The sequence below is a fragment of the Chelonoidis abingdonii genome, chromosome 16 (genome assembly GCF_003597395.2).
Source record: "Chelonoidis abingdonii isolate Lonesome George chromosome 16, CheloAbing_2.0, whole genome shotgun sequence".
Taxonomy (NCBI): Eukaryota; Metazoa; Chordata; order Testudines; family Testudinidae; genus Chelonoidis; species Chelonoidis abingdonii.
In genome coordinates this window covers 10,718,278-10,735,535 of record NC_133784.1, presented here as the reverse complement: position 1 = coordinate 10,735,535, position 17,258 = coordinate 10,718,278, and the positions used below count along the sequence as shown (strand labels likewise).

At 46.5% G+C, this 17,258-nt stretch overlaps 1 protein-coding gene across 1 annotated transcript in view; it reads right to left on the bottom strand.

Moving 5' to 3' along the window:
• Positions 1-15,759, bottom strand: part of GDF10 (growth differentiation factor 10) — a 29,423-nt gene extending 13,664 nt beyond the window's left edge. The window contains exons 1-2 of the mRNA XM_032797394.2: positions 15,428-15,759; positions 2,916-3,823 (exon numbers count right to left, since the gene is read on the bottom strand). Of these exons, the coding sequence (XP_032653285.1) occupies positions 2,916-3,823; positions 15,428-15,722 (1,203 nt within the window). The 5' untranslated portion in view covers positions 15,723-15,759. The remainder of the gene's footprint in view (positions 1-2,915; positions 3,824-15,427) is intronic.
• Positions 15,760-17,258: the final 1,499 nt, after the last annotated feature.

Sequence of the window (17,258 nt, the reverse complement as noted above, 5' to 3'; positions counted from 1 at the left end):
GTCTATGATTCTACGAAAAGCAGCAAGATGCAATGTCACAGTCTCATGTCTTCCTGCTACTCTAAGAATTTGGCAGTGAATTCTCACTAGAGCTTGTCTATTGCAGTAAAGGAAATGAACCTTTCAATGCAACATATTTCTAGGGGGGAGCTTCCAGAAGGGGTAGATCAGAGGACACTAGTGTATAAGAACAGGGAGAGGAGGGCAGTCAGGATCAGCTGGGAATGTGAAGGCAATATCGCAAGAACTGGAGAACTGATTCCATATGTGGAGCCCTGGAATGCATGGGCTTTGCTGAGAATGCTGGGGAGCAGGGACACAATCAGCTTTCATTCAAAGGATGCTCAGGCAGATCCTCAAAGGTATTTAGGCACCTAACTGTCACTGATTCCAATGAGAGTTAGGTGCCTAAATACCTTTGTAGATCTAGACCAAGGTGAGTCCTGGGGTGACACTGGAAGACTCAAGACCTAAAATTGGAGAGACCCAAAGATCTTAAGAGCATAAGACCATAAGAACGACCATACTGGGTCAGACCAAAGGTTAATCTAGACCAGTATTCTGTCTTCCAACAGTGGCCAGTGCCAGGTGTCCCAGAGGGAATGAACAGAACAGGTAATCATCAAGCGATCCATCCCCTGTTGCCCATTCCCAGCTTCTGGCTAATAGCCATTGATGGACCTATCCTCCATGAATTTATCTAGTTATTTTTTGAATCTTGTTATAGTCTTAGCCTTCACAACATCCTGTATGTTGTGTGAAGAAATACTTCCTTTTGTTTGTTTTAAATCTGCTGCCTATTTTTATTTACTTTCGTACTTTCTCCACACTAGTCATGATTTTATAGACCTCTATCATACTCCCCCATGTCTTCTCTTTTCCAAGCTGAAAAGTCCCAATCTTATTAATCTCTCCTCATACAGAAGTCATTCCATACCTTAATCATTTTTGTTACCATTTTCTGTACCTTTTCCAATTCCAATATATCTTTTTTGAGATGGGTAGGCGATATCTGCACACAGTATTCAAGATGTGGGTGTACCATGGATTTATATAGAGGCAACATGATGTTTTCTGTCTTATTATCCATCCCTTTCCTAATGATTCTCAACATTCTGTTCACTTTTTTGACTGCCACAGAATGGATGTTTTCAAAGAACTATTCACAATGACTCCAAGATCTCTTTCTTGAGTGGTAACAGTTAATTTAGACCCCATCATTTTGTAAGTATAGTTGGGATTATGTTTTCCAACGTGCATTACTTTGCACTTATCCACATTGAATTTCATCTGGCATTTTGTTGCCCAGACACCCTGTTTTGTGAGATCCCTTTGTAACTCTTTGCAGTATGTTTTGGACTTAACTGTCTTGAGTAATTTTAGCAGAGAATCCTGTGGCACCTTATAGACTACACAGGATTCTCTGCTGCTTTTACAGATCCAGACTAACACGGCTACCCCTCTGATACTTGAGTAATTTTGTATCATCTGCAAATTTTGCCACTTTGCTGTTTACCCCTTTTTCCAGATCATTTATGAATATATTGAATAGGATTGGGCCCAGTGCAGAACCCTGGGAGACACTACTATTTACCTCTCTCCATTCTGAAAACTGGCCATTTATTCCTATCCTTTGTTTCCTATCTTTTAATCAATTACCGATCCAGGAGAGGACCTTCCCTCCTATCCCATGACAGCTTACTTTGCTTAAGAGCCTTTGGTGAAGGACCTTGTCAAAGGCATTCTGAAAATCTAAGTATACTATATCCACTGGATCACCCTTGTTCGCATGCTTGTTGACCCCCTCAAAGAATTCTATTGGATTGGGGAGGCGTGATTTCCCTTTACAACAAACATGTGGACTCTTCCCCAACAAATGCACATTTGTCAGATTTCTGAAGTTGTATAAGTTGTGCCCTGCTTTGAAAATGTGTGGTTTAAAAATCCAACTCTCTACAAAATTATCTCCATATCTTACAAAAACTCCATAGATTATCCTTTCTAGTATTTTCTGCTATTTCTTATGGTGCCCTGTTGAGAGCACTGATGATATCTACACATTTGAATGTAGAAGGACATCTCCAGTGAGTGTAGAAAACTTATTTGTCTGGTAGTGCTGAATGAGGAGTTAGATATAAGATTGCTTTGACATACGCAGGTTTTAGCAGCAAAGAAAAGCAGGAAATCATAATAACCATAATGTACATCTGGGCTAAATCTAGAGGGCAAAACTCCCACAGGACTTCATCTTGGAACTTTATTAATAAGTTTCATCTACTTCTATAGAAGGGATTCAAAACACAGCAGTAACACTATTGTATTGTATTGTTGGGCCCCATTAATGTAGAATCTTCCCTCCCATCCAAATGCAATCTGAAGATTTGGTGCATGTGATAATAGTTTAATCCATTGTGTATGCCTGTGTGCTGTGGTTTGAGGTCCTAAAACTAGAAATATTGGGGTGAAATGTAAGTTGAAGATCCATATTAAGAAAAATTTCTTAATGGCGATATCTGTTAGGCTTCACAATAGACTCTGAAATAATTTGGTGGAAACGCTATAGAGGACAGAGCATAGGACTGGAACTCAGAAGACTGTGTTTGTTTCCTGGCTTCACCACTAGCCAGCTGGATGACCTTAGGCAAGTTACATAACCTCTCTGTGCCTTAGTTTCCCCAACTGTAAAATGGGTATAGTGATAATAACCTCTTTTTAAAAAGGGCTTTGAGATCTGTGGATGAAAAGCACCATTTAAGAGCTAGTTATTTGCATTAAAGTAGATTGGGTAGAGCCCTTGAGCATTGTGAAGAAGGGAAAAATCCCACAGTAGCAGGAGCAGTTGGATAGACTAAGTAATCTTAAATCAACATATTGCAAAAAAAGACAAGTGCATCAGCAGTAGAGACTCATACTACCTTGGGCATTGGAAACTCGCAAGCCCCAGCACAGTAATATGCATCGAATGACTTGGGAGATATGATCCATTCATTCCAGCCAATGTCGGCAAAGTCCACTTTCATGTATCTTCTAGAGCAAATCCTGGGCTCGTTCCATTGTTTTCGTCTGGCTTTCTTCATGGTTTTCTCATCAAAATTTAGCATCTGAGATTTTGAGAGCACCTCTGTGTTTTCTTGCCCTTTCCTCCTCCGGTCCTTGCGTGAGGTTTTGGGTTTTAGGGACTTGTAGGCACTTTCCCATATGTCATGTTTGTTGTATTTGTTGTTGTTATATTCCACCTCCGGTAGCTCGTTGTTCTGGATGGAGCTGGAAAGAAATATGTCCCTCCTGACCCGGGTGTCTGTGGAAGCATTGGGGGATAGGCTGGGATCCCCATCACTGGAAGGGAATGGGTCATATCGCTGTAGAGTCATGGCCACACTGTTGGGTTCCGATATGGCCAAGTCATTAGCATAAACCAGTATGTACGGTAAGTGATTGGTTTGCTGTTCGGCAAAGCCCTGGTATTTCTCTCCAGAGTCAAGCTCCACACAGAGGATGAGCTCACCATCCCGTTTAGATTCCTTTATGATGTGGGAGATGTCCTTCATCTGCCAAGCCCCCCGCCTGTGGAGGAACACTGTGACATTGCTTTTCACCAGCCCATAGGCGGAGTTCTGGAGAATGCTTCGGAAAAAGAGGCTGAGCCGTGGGATCTGGGGCAAATGGAGGAGGCGACAGGATGAGTTCTTGGAGCGTTTGCAGAACACTTCCCGGTGCCGGGGGCGCTTGTCTGAGTAAAAGTGGAATGTGGCGGTGAGGATTAACTCTGAGTCCTGCATGGACGTCAGATTGAAGCAGTACTGGGGCTTCTGGTCCAATAGCTCTGAAAGAGAGTGAAGAGAGACCAACACTCAGGGGACAATATACAATTAACCATGAATGCCAAGAGTCGCTAAATAGCTGGGCTTACAGACCCAATGCTCTTCTCATGTACCCCACTGTAGGCCAAGAGTGACTGGGCTCAATGGCGTTACACCAGCTTAAAACCAGGCTCAGTGAGAGGAGACTCATGGAGACCCCAACAAGGTCAGTGCCCCAGTGTGCCAGGCTCTTTGAAAACACACAGGACTCCTTGCTCCCTAAGAGTTGATAGTCTAGGCAACCAAAAGGAAGATGATCATCCCTGCTATATAGATGGGGAACAGAGGCAATGAAGTGACTTGCCCAAGGTCACAGAGAGAGTGTGTGGCAAAGACGGGAACTGAATCCAGGCCTTTTGTATTCTGGCCCACTGCCTTAACCAAAAGACCAGCCTTCCTCCCAGTTCCTTCTGCTCCTCCTCGTTCCCAGGGCCTGCCGGGGGGGGGCAATTTTCCCCAGGCCCCGGGCCCCAAGAGGCCCCCACGAGAGTTTTTCAGGGGCCCTGGAATGAGGTCCTTCACTTGCTCCAGGGGCCCTGGAAAACACTTGCGGAGCCTGGGCCCCCAGAGCTTCTTCCTCTCCAGGTCTTTGGCGGCAATTCGGCGGCGGGGGGTCCTTCTGCTCTGGTACCCACTGCTGAAGACCCCAGGCCCCCTGAATCCTCTGGGCAGCCCTGCTTATTCCCATTCCTTCCCTCCCTTGCTCTCTTGCCTATGGCCCTCCCTCAGGTCCTCTCCCCCATCCTGGGAGAAGGAACAGCTCGACATCCAACAAGCCTAGAGCTCAGGAAGCCAGCACCCAGGATTTGCTTTCAGCGAACACACACACATGCAGGGGTCGTTCTGCTGATGTGTCACCATCTTTCCACAGGCTGTGACAAAGCAGCCATTTCCCCCATGACAGTAACCCCTCCACTTGTGCATTGTGCTGGAGCCAAGCAGGTTCCTCCCAGTCACCAGGGGCTCTTATGCTAGCACTGAGAGCAGGGAGACAGTGTCTCCTGTGCTCATAATGCACCCTCTATGAGTGCCCAGCTAGCATGGAGAAGGAGGACCCAACCTGACTGATGGTTGCAGTGTGGCATAGTGCTGAGGTTCCCAAACTGGGAGGGCATGCGCCCCCAGTGGGTATGGAATGTATTCTGAGGGGGACGCAAAAAGCATTATGAAAAAAATTTACCGCACACATTCAGAGCTAGGCAGCTAGAGAGCAGCGGCTGCTGGCTGGGCACTCAGGTCTGAAGGCAATGCTCCCATCAGCAGCAGCAGAGAAGTCATGGTTCCAATGCCATACCAGAGCTGGGTGCCCAGCCAGCAGCCGACACTCTCCACTCTGCCTTAAAAGCTGAGCAGAGAGCAGTGGCTGCTGGCCGGCCAGCCAACGGGGGCACAAGCTACTACAGACACAAAGAAGAGGGGCATGATCAAATAAATTTGAGAACTACTGGCATAGCGGACAGAGCAGTGGCCGGTGACCTGGGTTCTACTCCTAGTTGTGCCACTACCCTGCTGGGTGACCATGCACAAGTCACTTTATTTCTCTGTGCCTCAGTTTAACAAGTAAAATGAGTATAAGGATACTGCTCTGCTTTGCAAACTGCTTTGAGACCTATGGGTGAAGAGTACTAGGTAGAGCTCAGTATTAATGTAGTGGGGACAGGGCAGACTAACAGGATGGGGCACAAGGGAGGGGGAGTGCAAAGCAGAGACAGGATGGGGTGGCTGCTTCAGGCTTTCCCTTCCCTCCTTTTGACCTTCCTCACGCTCTCCTGCTCCCTCCCCCAGTCTGGTCTTGAGGACCTCTCATTCCCATTGACTCCCCTCAGACATCCCTGACTTTGTCCCCACTGCTTCTGCTAGGTGAGAGGCTCTAGTCTCCTTGGATGCCCTTCCCCCTGCTCTGGGCACCCTGAGCAGGGAAGAAGGGACTATTTGTCTCGAGCGAGGAAAGTCCCACGGAACTCTGAGACTGAGGCAATAGAGAAGCTTCTAACTGGAGATGGGCCATAATCAGCCCCTGTGAGATTTGGGGATATTTAGATTGAGAGCCAGTTCCAAGCTTTGGGGCTTGCCCATGGCAACTCGCTGGGTAGTTCATAGGCCATGTGTACCTTAGAGGATCACCAGTTCTGTGGCATTAAGGAGGAGCCACCAGAGTCAAGCCAACAGGGAGGGAGTGTTTGTGGCTGCTGGGAAGTGGGGCTAGCAGGGATTTTTGCCCTTTGTGAGTTCTAGCAGCTCTGCCTCCCCTTTCCAGGCAACTTATCTGCCAGTCTGCTTCCCCCTCACCCCAATGCCAGTTGCCAACAGGAACCATGCAGAACCCACCTCAGGAGGAATGTGTGTAGAGCTTAGTAGGGGCAGGGCTGCGGTGGCCACAACAGGTGAGGCAGCAGCACAAGGCTACCAGTTTCATTGCGGGAGAGGCCTGCCTGTACTCCAGCTTCTTCGCAGAGGAGGGCCAAGGCAGCGAGAGGGAGTCAGAGGTGAGAGATGCACGGGGGGAAAGAGGCCAATGACAACAGATCAGAGGTGTGTAACCCTAGAACACTCAGTCCTAGGGGTATAAGGATGTGGAGGTTTTAACCTCCCCCCTCTTCGCATGCTCCCACTTCCACAAAGAAAGTAATCTACTGATCCAGAGTATAAAAGACTGGGAATCAGGAGATATGGGTTTTACTCTGACACAGGGTTCAGGAGGGTTTGTACTCAACGTGGCTAAGCCGTGCTTCCCCAGCTACACTATTTATACAGCTGCTAGCTCTCATTGGGCTACCACAAGTATGTGTATGTGGGCTGGGGAATCGCACTCCTAACTTGTATTGTAGACGTAGTCACTTATATTCTTTGCCTCAGCTTCCCTATCTCTGTAATAGAGAGGAGTGCTTACTTGCTTCCCAGGACTTAATGCTCAGCTCTTATATGCTCTTATATAGCTCTTCTCGTTCATTGATCAGAAGGCGCTTTACACAAGTGATTGGTAAAACTACTCCTGTTTGACAAAGGGGAGAATAGAGGCAGAGAGAAGGGAAGCGAGTTGGTCACAATCACACAGTAGCTCAAGAGCTGAGACTAGTAGCCAGGTTGTATTCACAGTCCAGTTCCGTATCTGCTAGACTCTGCTGCAAATGTTTACAAAATGCTTTGCTAGCCGTTGGTGCAGGCACACACAGAACTTCAGTGCAATATAGTCTCATATCCCTTCTCCCCATCACCCCCTTTCTCCGCCCCCCAACTACTAGGGATAGGGACGTGAAATCAGAGCTCTGCTAATTCTTCCCCACCAAAAACTAATTCATAATCACACCAGTCAAGCACACAACTGATGCTGAAGAGATGTTGGATGTCCTTCTGCAGTGGCCAAGCCATAGCAAGAGTGCCAGGTGAAATGGATTTGGGAGGTAAAGGCCCCTCAACAGCTTTAGCTAATGTGAAATGAAGCTGCTAGACTTTTAACCAGGCCAGGCTGATCACAGGGCTGGTTGCCAGTTCATTTCCTATGCAAGCTACCTGGGACCCAGTTATTTTCTGAGGCTACCTTTCCCCCTTCTGCCCCACCCCAGCAGTTGTGATCAGTGGGGAACATCAGCTGCTGATTCCCAGGGGAACTCACTATCTGGGGGTAAGGTGCCATCAGCTGCAAGCACACAGCGTAGTGCTTATGTCTGCTTTACATGCGCAAGGTTCTGGATTTGAGTCCCAGTAGGACCAGTTGATCCAAAAAGCCACCAGCTGCAGTACAGAATGGAAGAGACACCTTCATCCAGGCCTTCTTGTAAGTATGCAAATCAACTGGTAATTAATATGACTATTTCCAGGGAATAATCAGAAAGAAGATTAAAGAAGATGCAATGCAAAATATGGGAGGGTGTGGAATATTGCTCTCTGTTTTGGGAAGGCAATTGACAACAGAAAACACATCTGAGGTTCCCAGAGTACTTTAGACAGGAACTAAGACTAATATTCCTATAAGTCAGGTTAGTATGTTTCCCCATTTTACAAATACATTCTCTCATTTCTGTTTTTTATTTAAGACCAATGTTTTCAAACTTGGCTGTTTGATTTTCAGAGGTGCTGAGTATCCACAGCTCCTGTTGTCTTGACCTGTGGCAGTGGGAACTCATCATGTCTGTAAATGAGTTTACTTCTACATTTAGGAACTAAAATAGATGTAAATCCCTAACCTTTGAAGATTTTCATCTATAAAGCTTGTCTGAGGTCACCCAGCAAACCTATGGCACATTGGGACTTCTAATCCTATACTTTAACCAGTAGACTATGCTTCTTCCCTTGTATGCAGCACATGGGGGTCTAGTTTAATGCACGGGGGGAATCTACTTTGCTTTTGCGAATAGGTCCAAATTCTGGTCCTACCGTAGTCAGTTGCAAGTCTCCTATTGCGCAGGATTTGATCCTTAGAATTCAAACCTGACTCTTAAGCTCAAAGTTTTTCATTCTGCATGCAAAATACCCATGTAATCATGGAGCAAGTAGCTATTCATACCATCCCCTGAATTGTCCCATGAGGTACAGATTATTCAAGTTTTAGAGGGCTGTTTAGAAATGGCACCAGACTCAGCAGACAGTGCCTTCGATCTATTATATATCAAAACAAAATCTTGGTGTTTTTACTTTTGTGACACAGCCGCAATGGCATTCCAGGCTCAGAAGAGTGGTAGCTTCCCTTCTAATTTATCCATAGCCCTAGGTGTAAAGCATTTACATTGTCAAGAGCTGCACAGATCTGAAAGATGTAAACACCGCAGGGAAAGTCTGTCCTTGGATCCCCCATAGGGTTCCAACTGAAGACAAAGGAAACTAAGGACACAGCTGACAACAGAATGTAACGCGTCAAGGAGAGTAAGAATTAGGACGATCTAGGCAGTGTAAATAAAAGTAGCAGGATGAAAGCAAGCACAGGAAAGCTTTGGCTGGTTGTTAATCATTAGATCTGTTAGGCTGTGCAATAGCCTCAAGTAGTCCAGCTTCCACTCTGTCCTCCTGGGAAACATTTAAGACTGGGCATTACACTGGAATGTCTTGTAGGGTATAATGCTATATGTCTTGGGGTAGGGCTGATGGACTAAACTCCCATATCAGTTTATTTCCATCTGATGTCTCTGGTGCTATGTAGAGCAAAATGAATACTTTTACCTGCTAAACCCAACTTTTTACTTGCTCCTAGAACACATGATGTCCCCTAAAATGCCATTAGCCTTACAATAGTCTGTGAAGTGGTGGTTCATTGGCACCCTTATCATATTGACAACTGCCTTGACATCAGTTGGTCTGGTTGAAAAACAGGCCTTCAATTGTTGATATTAGCTAGCCGAAGCATCTCCATTGTTCTTCACACTTCAATATAGGCATCTAATCAGCAGTAGCATTTGGATGCCCAAACCAACCTCAGAGCCCCATTGTGCTGGGTGCAGTGCACACAGAGTAAGAAACAGTCTCTGCCCCAAAGAACTTACAGCTGAAAGAGACCAGGGAAGAATTATTAGCCCTATTGTACAGAAGAGGGGTGGAGACACGGAGAAGCTAAATGACTTGCTTAAGGTTACACAGGAAATCTGTGGCAGAGCCAGGAACTGAACCTGGACCTCCCAAGTTTCAGCCCAGTGCCTTAAAGAAGTCCAAAGGCTACAGTGCTTCAAGCAGAGACGGCCAGAAAAGGGAATTTCCGTTTAGCTGGAAATTCCACAATGGTGACACTTTGTTCCAAGGCAGAACAAGACACTGACATTGTGGAATTTCCATTGAAATGGGACGATCCAATGAACGGGACAATTCACTTTGGTGTTGGCTTACCAGGTGACATACCTGCAGCCAGCCACCCTGCCTGCCCCATCCATCTGCCAGGCTGGAAATGAGGCTGGCTGTTTTCTCTTGAACCTTTTGACAGAATTGACACATTCCCACAGAACATTTCAATTCAGTCTGTGCCTCTAAGAATCTGCCAAAATGCCACCTGGCAAAAAGGTTCACTGGTCTGTAACAGTAGCTCCTGACAGGCCTGATGAACTCACTACACCTAACACATTGCTTTTATAGTATTTATCCAAAGAAAGTCAAGTGAGGTATCTAGTAAAAGCTTGAGTCTTATTGAGCCTCATAATTGCTAAGAGATGTATATACTGAGACTATTTAAGGAGTCATGTATATAGTCTGGAAAGTAGGTTTTAAAGTCTGAGTCAAAAGCGGGGTTGATGAGCACGTTTTGACCAGATAAAGGATATATATTCACTCCCCTGCCTTGGTTCACATGTAAAGTAAATAAGCATTGTAAGTCAACACAACAGAAGTCTATTTGCATACAATGTCAACCTGAAGATGTGAAGGCAACATGGGAACAGCTCACCAGGGAATTACCATGGGGTCATCCTGACTCTGGGGACAAAACAATGACTTTGGGGAATGTAAAGGGAAGGTAAAAAGACACTCCATCATCCTTCGCTGAGGAAGCAAGGCCAGTGCTTTCTGCATTTGTGAAAGGGGGACCCCAGCCCTGTTGGTTGGAGACACTGGGAGATTGCTTTCCGTGAGATAAACTACTTTAGACAAAGGTTTAGCCCATTCCAGTTAAGTTTAGATTCTAGGGAGCATATTATACTTTTTGTTTGATATGTAACCATTCCTTTTTCCATCACTGTGCTCATTCACTTTCTTTTAAAACTTAGCTTTTGATAATAAACATATGATTACCTGTAAATAGAGCTCAGTGCTGTGATTTGATATTGGAGCTGATCCTAAGTTGAACCAGACAAGCTGGGGATGGCTTAGCTGATAATTTCTGAGAGTGTCCCATGGTTAAGGGTGGGAGACTTCAGGGGAATGATCCAAGAGGACTAAGCAGTTGGGGTGCACCTACCCTTAACCTGCAAAGCAAAGTAAGGGCTGCCAGAGCCCTGGGAAGATTGTTTGGGTGGCTAACAGACTGATGCTGTCAGGGAGCTGACACCCAGGTGAGCATCAGCAAATCTCGCTCTTAAAGGAGGGGAGGCAGGGGTGTTTACAAGGTGACTCATACTCCTGGGCACCCTGAGAAAGTGTCCCACTGTTGAATCAGCATTTTCCAACAGAACAGTTTTCCCACTGGAAAATTTTCAGCCAGCTCTAGTCTCAAGGGTTAAGTCTAATCACACAATCACAAGGGGAGTCTAGTGACGGGCAGCCCTCCAAAGGGTCAGTGTTCAGCTTTGATTTGGGTAGCCCCAGCGTATCCAAGCTTCTGGAGACTGGGAAAGTGCGGCTGGACATCTCAACAAGCTTTCCCATACCGCCAACCTTGAGCAGAAACAGAAACAGCCTCTTAGCACTTCCATGTCCTGCTGGACACCAGGCGTGGTCACTGCTCCACTCAGGAAAGCATGGAAAATAAGTGTCTCTCCGTGATGACTCGGAGCCATTGCTTTAGCAATATAGAGGTCCATGGTCCAGATGAAGGAGCCCGGCTGTTCAGCAGACAGTCCACTAGGGGGCTCCAAAGCAGTTGCATGACTTCAGACTAGAGCTAGGCTGCATTTTGTGGAGGATTTCAACATTTCAAAATTTGGTTTCGTTCCAATTCAGAACAAAAAATCAAAAATGTTGATGTTCTCCACAAAATGGAATGGGACCCTGGAAAAGCCAGGTGGGCAAAGTGACAGGAGATCAAGTTGCCTATGCAGCCTTTATTAGGCTGTCTTGTGCTTGTGCATTATGATGCAGTCTTTAAGTAGATGATTGCATTGCTTTTCCTGCATCGGCATGACCCCCCTCTCATTCAGTGCATAAGATGGAGGTACTCAGGGAATGAGTTGGGGTTGTGTAGCAAAGGATGCTGGTGTCTCTTGGATCACTGCTTTGTTTGTTCACGAAGTTGAGAAGCGTGTAGTAATGCGACATGAACAGAAAGGATGGTCTTGTGGTTTAGACACACTTGAATACCACCCAGGAGAACTGAATTCTGTCTGCCGCAAAAGTGTAGGTGATTCTCAGTGAGTCACAGGAGGTCATAAATTGTGCGTCTGGCTTTCTGGATGCCCAGCGTGAAACTTCTGGGGCCAGATTTGCAGAACTGCTGAGCACTCATGACTGCAACTGAAGCAGATTGGCAGTGTGCTTTGAACATATGGAAATCCGAGTGTCTGGAAACAAAAATCAAGCCTGGGGAGTCTCAGATTGGGAGCCTGAAGTCAGCAGATACTTTTGCCAATTTGGGCCTCAATATGTCTGCCTCACATCCTTATTTGTACAATAGGGTTGGTATCTCCCTCTTGTCCAACACCCCAGTGAGGTAATGCCATTACTCTTTGTGCAGCACTCTTATTACAGGAAGGAGCACTACGGATGAGCCCAGGAGGAAGTTAACTTTGTAGTCAATACAAAGTTTAGATGGTGTGTAGCAAATAGGGCACAGGGCTACATTTGAATGAGGAAGATGAGAAATATTGAATCAACTGCTCAGTCAGTGAGCACCATCCATGCTATGCACTGAATGAGGCAGGGATCCTGTGGAGGAAAACATTAGTATGTGATTTTACCATTAAAGACAGTCTCATAATGCATGTTGTGACAAAGTTCCTCCTTTACCTTGGTGGGTCCTGCGCTTATTGGAGGATTTGCTCACCTCAGTGATCTTCCCCTCTGGTGGAAACCACAGTCTGGGTCAACTCCTCCTGTGTCTCTGATCAAGAGTTGCAAGGTTTGGGGGGAACCCGGGCCCACCCTCTACTCTGGGTTCCAGCCCAGGGCCCTGTGGATCGCATTGTCTATAGTGCCTCCTGTAACTGCTGCATGACAGCTACAACTCCCTGGGCTACTTCCCCAAGGCCTCCTCCAAACACCTTCTTTATCCTCACCACAGGACCTTCCTCCTGGTGTCTGGTAATGCTTGATTGTCTGATAATTCCTCAATCCTCCAGCAGCACACCCTCTCAGTCTCAGCTCCTTGCGCCTCTTGCTCCCAGCTCCTCACACGCTCTTCCTCTCTCTGGCTCCTCCCCACTGACTGGAGTGAAGTTCCTTTTTAAACCCAGGTGCCCTGAATTAGCCTGCCTTGATTGGCTGCAGGTGTTCTAATCAATGTAGCTATCTCCACTGCCTTCTAGAAAGATCTTAATTGGCCCCAGGTGCCTTGATTAACCTGGAGCAACAGCCATTTGGTTACCACGGTAATAGGGATTTGTTTAGCCTGGGGCTAACATACCTGTTCCTCAGTACTTTACTGTAGCCATCTGGCCTTGCCCCATCACAATAGGTACTGGGGGACAAAGTAAGATTGCATGGGCAACCTTAATTCTGGCATTTCTTAACTTCAGAGTGCTTGTTCCAACTGACTTTTAAATAAGTAATATGATAAATCCTAATGCAAACAGCCTTATGTTACAGAGGACCATGGGAATCTTAGGAAGGATGTACCCAACTATTTTTTATAAATCTAGAGCTATCACTGGAAGAGGGAAATTTACAGATTTTATAGCTGCTATATTGTTATGCCTATCACAATACAGGATTGCCACAGGTGTTATTGGTACAGAAATTTCATGTATGTTGCTAAAAGAAAGTGATGCTTCCCTGCCCCCCAAATTCCACCTCGCCCAAGAACTCTAGAATATCATGAAGGAACGGAAGGAAAAATCAGATCATTTCTCCCATACTGGTTTTGGATGCTCCATAGTGATCCATATTTTGTAAATTACCAGAGACAATAATGAGAAAAGAATGTTATTTCCTTAATAATTTGGCCACAAGGGGCCTGGTGGAGGGGTTTTCCTCTTTCAGGCTGCTGAAAAAAGAAAGGAGAAGAGAATACACTAGGTTGGGAGTCAGAACTCTGGTTTCCGACCTGACTGTGCAGCTTACTCACTATGTGAGTTTGGGCAAGTTACTTCCAATGCTCTGTGCCTCAGTTGGACTATCAATAAGATGGATATCAAAATACCCGCCTTTGTGAAGTTATGTTGATCTATGAGCCTGTGGGTAAGAAATGCTGCTACTTAAATGCTAAGTACTATTATATTTCAATAAATGGCATGTGTGCACGTTTTAAAATAAACTCAGTCACCCAAGTCTATTCAAGTGACTTTTAAAACAGATTAACCGGAGTATGAGTAAGGTTACATCATAGGAAAAAGGAACTGGCTTACCAGATCAGACTAGTGGTCCAGGACCCTGTCTCAGGCAGTAGCCAGTATTAACTGCTTCACTGGAAAGTGCAAGGAATGCTGTAGTAGGACGATAGAGAATCATCTGCCATTGGGGAAGTTTCTTCCTAACCCCCATCAGTAAGTGGTTGGCTAATGCTCTGATATAGGAGGGTTTATCTCCCTTCCAAATGTCTGGGATTTTTAATAAAACTCTAGATGTGCACATTAACCTTACATGCATTCAGCTGAGCATCAGCTCTGTGCAAAAAATGTTGTCCATTTTAAACTACTTTTTATATAACTTACTTTTCAGCATCGTAAGTATAACGTGCATTGTTATAGAAATGACTTACTAATAACGGCTTACTATAAAATATTCCATACTGCATTGCATTTCACAGAATGCAAATGTTTTTAAAAATGTAAGCAATCCTCACACCAATTCAAGTTTTTAATGTGTTTATCTAAAATATCCTGAATGCACTAAAATAAAAAGCCTCTTTTGAAGTGAGAAAAAATGATACATGTATTGGAATTCCAAAAGGGAGGATTTTTTTTTATTTTGCTAATCTTCCCTAATTAGTCTAAACAATATCTTAACCCTGTGCTGAAAAGGGTTTCCCAAAGATGCCACTGGCCCAGGCACTAATGCCAATTCTGTAATTTTTTTTTAACAAAGTGCCAAATAAACCTCAGTCTAGATATTGAACATGGCTTTTCTTCAGTTAAGTGAGGGACGGTTTCCTAACAAACGCATTTCAGAATAAAGTGTTTGGGATGCAGCAGGTCTCCCACTAATGTAAGGCAGCAAAGGAAGACAGATTCCCCCATCCACTCTATTCTTTTTAGAGCTGATACTAGGTACCATAATCCATGAGAGAGTGAGAAGTTTTAGAAGGTCCCATAGGTGGCGCTGTTTCTAAGAGGCTTCTGGGATTCTTCGAAAGACTTGGAAGCACAAAAAAAAGCGATGAAGTTTGCACAGTTGTCATCGTACTTGGGAGCTATTTAATTATCTTAGGAGCGAGGAGACCTGTCTGAACTAGTGGGAGGCCCTTTGGGAATGGCTTCTCCTGGCTGATAGCTTTCTGCCACGCCAAGGGCTGCTTTTAAAAAGGCGGACAGTAGTTTTTTGGTAAACAAATGCGTCCTCCGTCGGCTTCTGGGCAGGCATGGAGACTGGACGTGGCTCCCAGAGCAAAGGGGACGGGCAGCGTAGGTGTTAGCAGGGAAGCATTCAGCATTGCCCATCTAAGCAAGGGAATCTTCCCTCTCCGCCACCGACGCTCCGCACAGCTAGGGACGGGTTCGCAGGAGTCCGCCCTGCATTCCCTGAGAAAAAGTGCAATATATTAATACCAGCTCTATTGTTATGAAAGTCAACTACACCCTCTGACCCCCCCGCCCCCGGGCGCGCGGAGCTCCGCAAGGGCTTACCCAGCCTGGCTTTGAAGCTGCGCACCGTGTTGCCGTCCCCAGGCCGGCTGCCTTCCCGGCTGTACTTCTCGTAGAGTTTAAGCATGTGGACAGCTACCGCGTCCTGAGCTAGGCTGCCCAGCGCCGGGGAAGGCGACGAGCTCCCCGGGGGGTCCCTGCTGGGGGAGGCGATGGCCAGGGCAGCCGCCGTGGGCCTGGGCTTGCGGCTGGCACCTTCCTCCTCCGCGGGGAGTGTGTGGCAGCCCCCCTGCCCCAGCGCCCAAAGCAGCAGCCAGCACGCCAGGCGGCCGGCCATCGGGGGGATCCTGCTGCACCGAGACCCGCGGGGAGCTGCGGAGCCGCGCGCCGGCCGGCTCGGGGATGCTGCAGCCTGGCTAGCGGCGCCCGCTGGCTGGGACTCCAGGTTCCCCCTACTGCAGCCGCTCTCCTGGTGCCCCGGGATGCGGGCTGGGCTGGGGAGGTGGGAGCGACCCCTCTGCGCTGCTGATGCCGAGCCCGCTCGGCCAATCCCCTGGCCCGCGAGGTGAGCAGCGCTGGCACCGGGGCTGGGGGAGGTCGGGCTGGGCTGGGGGCACGGGGGGAGGGACACACACACCCGACCATGCGCGGTTCTGAAATTGACTCGCCGGGGGGCGAGGGTTTCCGGGGGCTGGGAAAGTTTACAAGGAGCGCTACAGTTAGTTCCCTCTGCTTCCAATACAGCGTCTGCATTAATTCGAGCTCAGCCACTGATGGAAGACACATGTCACAGCCGCGGCTGGGGCCCCAACCTGAACAGGGGAGCACCTTGGGTTCCGTAAAGCCAGGGGAAGGAGGGAGGAGAGATTAGGACATACTCATAGGAGGACAGCTAGGAGGAAGTCGCTCTGGTAAGCAAGTAGAGAGGGATAGGTAGATAGGAGCAGAACTGCTCACAAAGCAAGAGGGATACACTGATGGATGCCGAAAGAAACAGAGGGATTGTTAGGTTGGATTAAAGCAAAACCTACCGTGCAATCTCAAAAGGTATTATCCCTCTCTCTTTGCTGCAAGAATGTAAGAGACGTGAAGCAATCAGCTAGCAGTTGTTATGTATTCTTGGGAGAGCTAACCTGAGCTGTCTTGCTATGAAACGAGGCTCATTGCTAATTCTGAAGCAGGTATTTAAATTGCAAGGGTTAAAGGGGGAGGAAAGGCTTGGAGTTTGAGCATTGGGAACATTTCTGAGTGTGATCTGAAGCGGGAAGAGGCAGGAGGGATTTCTGAAGGGTTTACTTGGGCTGAGACTTGAGTTAGGTGTATGTTGCATCATGGCCAAGTCGTCATGTGATGCAGGTTTTTCTGAACTACAGGTCATAGCTGCCCAGTGGATATAAATGTAGTTACAGTGAACTACAGTTTTCAAGTTGATCTGTGAGGAAGAGGGGTGTATTTGAACTGAATTAGTTCATTCTGCCTCTCTTTTTAAAGCTGTTCCTCCCAAAGCCAAGACAAGTTACTTTTCTTGGAGAGTACACAATGCAATAATTGAAAAAAATTGTTGGAAAAAGCTCCTGTTGCTGTGTATAACACAACCTTTTTGTGATTTTCTAACCTTGGAGTGTCAGATTGGAGCAGATACTATTGAAAGCCTCTGAACCACAAGTTTGTCGTTTTTGGACCGGTGCAAAGAATGGTTTGATTCATTTTTAAAATTAGCACCAGGCTACAGTTGCTCTGGTCCTCTTCCATGTCTGAAATGAACAATTTGCAAACACAAATTTGCTCAAAGTAAGTTGCTAAAGTATCAAACCTCCCATTAATTAATCGTTGCTTATAAATAATCCAGACCATCCTTTGATGCTTTTTATGC